The sequence below is a fragment of the Chelmon rostratus genome, chromosome 4 (assembly GCF_017976325.1).
Source record: "Chelmon rostratus isolate fCheRos1 chromosome 4, fCheRos1.pri, whole genome shotgun sequence".
Classification (NCBI taxonomy): Eukaryota; Metazoa; Chordata; class Actinopteri; order Chaetodontiformes; family Chaetodontidae; genus Chelmon; species Chelmon rostratus.
The window spans coordinates 13,316,165-13,324,339 of record NC_055661.1 but is presented as its reverse complement, the minus strand read 5'-3'; the positions used below and the strand labels follow the sequence as shown (position 1 = coordinate 13,324,339).

The 8,175-nt window shown below is 40.5% G+C and overlaps 1 protein-coding gene across 1 annotated transcript in view; it reads right to left on the bottom strand.

Moving 5' to 3' along the window:
• Positions 1–617: 617 nt before the first annotated feature.
• The window catches only part of kdm4b (lysine (K)-specific demethylase 4B), a 48,544-nt gene continuing 40,986 nt past the window's right edge, over positions 618–8,175 (bottom strand). The window contains exons 18-22 of the mRNA XM_041935549.1: positions 7,855–8,043; positions 6,937–7,113; positions 6,197–6,316; positions 4,682–4,774; positions 618–2,968 (exon numbers count right to left, since the gene is read on the bottom strand). Coding sequence (XP_041791483.1) covers positions 2,315–2,968; positions 4,682–4,774; positions 6,197–6,316; positions 6,937–7,113; positions 7,855–8,043 — 1,233 coding nt within the window. The 3' untranslated portion in view covers positions 618–2,314. The remainder of the gene's footprint in view (positions 2,969–4,681; positions 4,775–6,196; positions 6,317–6,936; positions 7,114–7,854; positions 8,044–8,175) is intronic.

Here is an 8,175-nt window from a genome sequence, read left to right as displayed (position 1 = left end):
ATCGCTTTTTTCGTAAATATGAACTCATGTTCTGCATACAAATTCATTAATACTACATATCCACTGAGGATGAGTAGGAGGATTGAGCCCTTTTCCTCTCCTGTTGTTATGTGTTCCAATACTGTGTCTTTGTACTATATTCCATTTGCAAATCACTGCATTCTGTTTTACACGGCATCCTACAACATGCTTGGAATAGGAGTTGTATGACACTACAGCCATGAGGCAGACAGCTTAGCATGAAGACTGAAAGCAGGAGGAAACAGCTAACTGGCTCTGTCCAAAGGTAATAATTAATGAATAGTTTCAGTTTCATGGTATAACTGGAGTTACAGGATTGTTACATAAATATGATGAAGCATCTGTATTTCTCAGTTTAATTCAATGGATTAGCCAAAACCAGACATTCCTATCTGGTTAGTTTATACATATCCAAGAACTGATATCCCCATATCCCCATGCTCATCCCTCAATATGACATCTAATAATCACAAGCAGTTAGTTGATACTGAGAAGAAGTTTTCATCGTCTTTTCACATTTAGTCTAAAGCTTTTGACCCAGAAATTACTTTTTAAATCTCCAGATAACTGAACACACAAAACACAGAAGAGCTGGCGACTAGCAACCCACTTTAATCCCTATGAAATAAGATTTTCTTGATGGATATCATTTGGACACAGGAGTGTTCCAACATCTCAGTTGTGATGACAGAAACAAACAAACAAAAAAGGGTATGTGCGACATTTACAAATTTCATTCACAATACAGAAGGCCTGAAGTATGTACAAGGTGAGTGTGTTAGGAAACTCAGTTTGTCAGCAGTTTAATATCTCTGTAGCACCTCTGTAGCACAAAATGGCCATATCCAAGAAAAGAAAGCTGTGTTTACCAGTACAAGCTGAGTAAAATGCCTGTGACGATCTGTCAAAAATAAAAGGTTTAATACCTTTTTTGGATCGGCCAAGTCTGTGAATTCATTTCTGAAAATGAACATACAAAGGATACAGTAATAGAAAAAACAGACAACATTATTAATATACAATATTGATTTATACACACAATTTAAACCAAGAATGGTACAAAATATTTCCAGATTTTAGGGTTCCTACATAATTTCCTTTTTCCAAATATCAGACACTTTCCAGACTTCCATCCTTTAAACTGACTTCATAATTCATGTGCTAATAGGAGAAACGTGACAGTAAACAAAGATATCACTCAGTATAATGGACAAACATTAACAGGAGCAAATGTGACAATGTAAGCAACAGCAATTCCAGTGCCAATTATGACTGAGCAACATTTGAGGCAGTTTTCTGGGCTGTTCTGTACTTCCTTAACTGTGTGAAGACTTGGATGTTAAAACACAATTTATTTTCCACATGTAGGAACCCTGAGATAGTTTTGGGCGTGAAAAATGGAGCCACCAAATGAGTGAATGACATCAATACATAAAAGGTCTCATCTGTCAACTACTGTGACACATCATCACAAATATTCATTGCATCCTGCAGACAAATCTAATAGTATTTGCATTCAACAGGTTTTCTTCTATTACAAATAATTCTTTCAATATTTGACTAAGACATTTAAATACTGAGTTCCCCTTACAATACATGTTTTTTTTTAACCCCATTCCCCCGTTTACCTCTTGCAACCGGACAATAAAACACCTTGCTGAAAATATCTTGTAGATGGACAATGTGACACTGTAGTTCCACCAGTTTCAAAGCCACAAGTGGCCTGATTGAAAAATAGACTTTGTTGCTGGTTACTTGTTTTTAAAAAAGAAAAAAAAAGAAGTGAAGTCCACCAGGGCCTCAATGTTGAGAGGCATAGTCATAGTTATTGGCTTCCTGTACAAAGAAAATGGGAGTGTGCTGTTATTGAATTAATGCAACGAGGTATGGAGTTGATACCACCCAGAGACGTATTCATATTAAGATGGAGGAGAAAAGCACAGCAGCTGACGAAAAAAGAAAAAAATGCAAAAAGGCCTAAATTTAAAAAAGGAAAACAAATAATCATAATAATAATAATAATAATAATAATAATGTTAAAAAGAAAAACTTGTCCTCTTTAGCTGCTGCTTCAGACCAGGCTAAAGCGCCACTGCAAATACATTAAAAACAGAACGGTAACATGCATTAAAGGAGTGCTTGTGTGTCCCTGTCTTTTCCTTTTCCTGCTCTCACAGCAGGTGGAGGAAATGTGTTTTGTCCATTACAGCACTCAGTAGAATCCACCTCCATTAGCTTACTTCCTATGGGCTCAGCCTCCACTGGCCGAGTAATAATATAGTGGAATCGGTTTTTAATACAGGGGTCCAGGGCCATTGTCCTGAGGGAAATGTGAATGGAGGAGGGCCTCCATGTAGGAAACGTAGCCGCTGCTCGGCATGTAGCCGTCGGTCATGTGCTGGGGTGGTGGTGGAGGGGACTGGGTGGACAGGAGGGGGTCAGAGTTCAACGTTGACTGAAAAGGGGTCGACTGCGGAGTCAGCGCAGGGTCTGAGGCTGGGGAAAACTCCGTTGGAGCGTCGGTGAGGGTGACACTTGAGTCCATTGGGGTCTCAGCGTCCATCTGAATCCCACTGGTCGGGGCCGGAGCAACCTGTGGGGTTGTGGTGGGCTGAAACAGAGGTTGTGAGGTCAGCGGTGTACTAATACTGTGATGATCTGCTGCTGGTGCTGCTACCGGAGCTGTAGTCAGGGGGCAGGCGGGCTCATTTGTTGCCTCCATGAGGGTTTCAGCGGGTGGGGCTGAACCTGAGGGTAGGCAGCGCCGTTTGGCTGCTTGTTCTGCTGCTGGTGCTGCTATTGGGGCTGTTGTTGGGGGGCAGGCGGGCTCATCCGTTGTCTCCATGGGGGTTTCAGTAGGCGGGGCTGAACCTGAGGGCAGGCAACGGCGTTTGGCTGCTTGGGCTTCATCTGCTGAAGAAACTTCCTCCTGTGTCACAGGTATGGCCTAAAAACAGACAGGTACAGACTTAGCCAGAAACTCCTGATAATGCCCACGTGTCCTCAGTCTTCATGCGAAAATCACTCCCCATAAAATACACAGTGCACAACCCTTACTATCTGCCAAATGGGGTCCAAACTCAGAGTGTGAAAATGATTCCATGCTTTCTGCTAACAACCCCACAATGCAATGCGCTCCATTTAATGGAATGCAAAAAGGATGGTTGTGCAACTCTACGGCTGTCAGTGACGACACAAAATGATGATGACGAGTGTCAGAAAACTACATTTACAGCTGAATTAACTCTCGACTGTCTATTATATAGGGAGTAGAGAATGAATGATTTTACAGCTACCAGCAGTTCAGCTGGAATTCCATAACAGACGCAGTTTAACTGACAATATTACATGCAGCCTTCGGTCCCATCTGTAACCACGTAAATACTGACAGCCATCTTTATACTGTCCCCAAATGTCCTTACTGAAGCATTATCTGTCGATGCTCTTTTGATTCCAGCTGTTTGTGACTGTTTTGTGATTTAATAGAATTTAATTTTTCTGTAGTTCATCAGTGTAATGCTAACTGTGCTATTAGTTATATTAGGTGTCTGAGGCTAATGTTGCATGATATAACTTACTTACTGTTAATATAACGTTGGGCTACCCATTATGTATATGAATTTTTTACTTTTATTTTTTTGGGACACTATTTATATGTTGAGGGTTATTTCTTCCTGGCAATGTAACTAATTTGGCAGCTACTCTCCAGTCTCCTTGCTACTGCACAAATTCATTTTTATATTTCGTTTCGGTCAAAGGGAGAGTTCTGACTCTAAATGTCAGAAGCAAAGCTTATTTTTTCATACTATTTTGTAGAGTTGATGAATGAGTTGCTTAATTAATTGAGATGCTTTTAATAAATTAGTCAACTGACACAGGATCTTCAAGTAATTTGAACGTGCAACTTTGCATTTTTTAGGCTGAAGAATTAATCAATTCATTTCAAACAAAATTGATGACAATTATATACTCATTAGCTGCAAGCAAATTTTATTGTTCTTGTCTTTGAAATAACACCTTGCATCATTAGATATTGTTAAATGTTAACATTTGCATTATGGGACAACAAATACATAATCAGACACACAGATAACTGCTGGAAAAAAATGGCCTGAAGAAATAAAAATGGGGCAATTGATAAGAGTTTCATTCCCAGTGGAGCTTTCAAACAACCAATGAGAGGTCAAATTACAGTTAGGTGAGGTCTTAGTTGAATACTAACATATTCATTCAAGAAGTAATAGAGTATTACCATTATATCATGTATGAGGTGAACTGATCTTCAGCTTGGCTATACCAAGATTGATAAGGATTTTAAACGTCAACATAGCCTTTTTCTGGCACAATTTTTCATGGAAACCAGTTTTTCTTGCCACATTAAAACTAACAACCTACACGTTCTGGCCCACACACAGGCCTTTATCCTCTGTGGGCTACAAAGTGCTGGCTGTTTGCTTGAACAATTAATTGTTTTATCTGCAACTACTTCTTACTACCAATAATTTGCCTCTGCAAGCAATTCTAAAATCTACTGTGTCAACCCAGCCAAATACCTTCCAAACTAAAGTGTCTCCCTCTTATCCATTACTACAACAAGACTGAATGCCCTGTGTGTGGTGTGTGAGCAGAGTAGGAAGTAAGATTTCAGTTATGTACTCACCAGTCTGGCTCGGACCCTCTTGGGCAGTTCCTGATCCAGCTGATGGATCTCTGAGTGTTTTAGCATCAGCTGACTCTGGTCCTGAAACTCAACCTGGGCAGATAAAATAAAACTTTGGATGAATAAACTAACATTTCCAAATGGTTTTAATGGTTCAAATACGCTAAACTCAGCAAGAAACGCTTGCTTGTCGTTAGCAGAGCAAAACAAGACCCATCCGTGGGAAGTGAAGGAAACATTAACAGGGTGGCTTAGTGAACAAAAATACAAACTTGTACCCAGAAGTCACAGATGGGATCTCAGCCATTATAAATGGTTCCATCAGCAACCATGTGTTCTGTCTAAATGCCCTTGACCATGGCACTGAACCCCAAAGCTGCTCACTGACTGCATGGGAGCATCGGTTAAGTGTTTCAAATGTAAAAAAAAAGACAAAGTCAGGGTTGCAGCCCTGACTCCCTGACACAGTGACCAGCTGGAGGCGTGTTTATAATGCATGCAGCCAACAGGCTACACAGGGACATGAAGGGAGAGAGGGATATGACACAGACTTACAGACAGGATTGAATAGCTAGTTCAGCAACTGATCTTAAGGGTTATAAAGCAGTCCCCATAAGCACTCTCCAGTTTTGTGTGTGAGCATGTGTCGGAAAAACTTAGAAGTGCTTATTAAACCAGTGTCATGGCAAGATCTAAGATTAATAACTTCACTTAACCTTGTCTGGTAATACATTCCTGTATCTATGTTAGTGACTTTCAAGATCAAGATCAAGCCTCTCTTACACTAGTCCAGAGAATCTTCTTCAATTTTAAGTTTTCCACGTTTTAAGCACTCTACATATTTGCCCCATAAATTCCCCAGCATGCACCAGGGATGCTAAATCTCTCCACTTTATGTTTTAATGCCACACTGTATCAAACTGCATCACCATAATCTACAAGGGCAGCCAAGCTTTTCACATGTTGATAGATACCAGATCGGGGAACCAAACCAGAGGGTGGCAAAGCAATTACACAGACCACCCTGTTACCAAGAGTTCACAGGTTCAATCACTTCCGAGTCACTCTGCTGAAGAGTATCAGATGATATATGGAAATGACATTGTTGCTCACAGAGTACTCGCCTGACAGTTTTTTCACCCTCGAAACTGTGCTTGCTGTTTAACAATTTGATTTGACTTGGAAAGGTTCGTGCATTTGCACACACTGCAGCTGGGAATTACAAACACCACCTGAAGACTTTTGAACAACAGTAGCTCAGGAATGTGATTGTTTTCTACTCCTTTTTTTATACACAGAGCTACATATCGATTGTGCAAAACAGCGGATAAATCTCTGTAGGAAAAAGGACTGAAGATCAGTCTGTTCAGAGATTCAGACTTAAAGCAGTGACTTTCTACCCTCAAACCTGATCCTCTAACCTCTGGATGACTTTGGAGTTTTGATCACAGATATTTCAGCAGGTTTGACTGCAAATGAGGGAGGTTAATATCTAAAAGTTGTATTTTTCCTCACCTGGTAGATCTTCTGGGTGTGCTGCCTGACAAAGGAAGCGTTGAGGACTTGACCCTCTGGCGTGCCAACCACAAGCAACTCCCCCACCTCAGGAGGACCAGTACGCAGGCAGTCATGACTCTGGAGGAGGAGAGGGAAGGAAGGGCAACATGATGTAGACAAAAGAGAAAGAGGATGGACAGGAATAGAGAAAGTTGAGGAGATAGAGAAAAGAATGAAACTGTAAAGAATAACAATTAAGAGATCTGCATGTGTCATTTTACTTCTTCTGATTCACAAGGAATATTACAATAAATTGACCTGGGGCAGCTAACAGACAATCTCTGTATACAGAATAAAGAACTTTGAGTAATAATGATTTTTTTGGCAGGATTTTCACAAGGTCCCTAATGTTCAATGAAGTTCAACTGACGACTGAGACAATTCAAAATGCTTTCAAGAGTTTGAGTCAGAGGCAGAGGATTCATTTAAAGTTCATCATCTTCTTCATAATTGAACTTAATCCTTTCTCATTTGTTGTTAAAGTTATGTTAGTTGCTATCATGTTGCAGCGAGTGAAAGATTATTTGAAGATACATTTAGTCATTATAATTTCATTGACAAAAATGCTCCAGCAACAAAGCATATGGCAGTTGCTAGGATATTTCCTCCTGGCTTTAAAATGGGGAATTAAATTTGTTGAACTTGTCGCTATAAATTGTACACAGGTGGGTGTCTAACTAAGCTGTAAAAACACTCACTAATATGTTTTCTGGGTGCAGGTTGTCACAATATGAGCCATCGTCAAAGTTGACCTCGTAGAACGTCTGTGTTGCCATGCCGATGATGGTACAATGGTAGTGCCAGCCGTCACTGTTACGACCAATCACCTTCTGGCCTAGGGTCAGACCCTTTGGGCCTTTGGGTGTTGTCCGAGGCTGGAGGAAGAAAAACCGGGAGAGAATTTGAGAAAAATGCTGGAAGGTTTAAGTCAGTCTGAATAAGATCAAAAGCCAAATGACTAAAACTGAAAAAAGAAGAGGGACTCAAGCTTGCATTAACACAAAACATGAGGGGTGGGTTAACAGGAATTCAGATGTAAAACATTAATATTCATGGAGGAAGGGGCTCTGAAATACATTCAAATCATGTACTCTGTGAACCTCTCTGTGGTTCTTGAGTAATTGTGTTCTCAAGGGTTTATACAGCCAGATGCATGTCATCTGTCCTTACTCTCGAGAAGTTCAAACACGGTGTATTAAGTCAAACCAGTGACTCTTCTGCTCATTAACCCCTTTGACCAATTTTTATGCTTCTGCAACACGAATCTCAACACTCCCTGCAGTCATTGCAGAACATAACAAAAAGAGACAGTGTGAAGTTCTCTCAGGCCAGCAAGATCAAAAACAAGTTGCATCTCTTTCTACGGAAAACAAAAAGGACATTTAAACGTCAACACCCACTCATGCAACATGACCCACTCATGCACCATGACTCATAACAAAAGATGAAATTCAGAATCGAATTCAGAATTTAAAAAAATCTGCTTTAAATAAGGGGTTAATCTTTGACCAAACCTCATGTCACATCTGAAATACTGTATGATGAACTTTTGTGGTTTTAACTGTTACAAAAACACACACTTTAACTCCTGACTATTTCTCTTGATTTGCACTTACCTTCGGAGGGACCCTTTTATGTTTGTGGCAGGTGACCGATACCACATAGGGCCAGTCGGCTGGCATCATAACGACTCCAGCGATTTGGGCGCAGGTGACGTGGAAGGAGGTGGCGCATTTCTCGTATGAGCACTGGATGCAGGCGCCACGGTTCTGATTGGCATTCTTGCTGTGGCAGAACACACACTTCTACAATGGAAACAGAAAAGAAGGACTTTGGTCGGTAAGTCAGGTTGGAAACAAATTCCCCTTGACCTTCAAAGCTTATTTTTGTCTCTTGCATTTTCTTTCATAGACATTCAAGGATCAAGGGAATGTCGT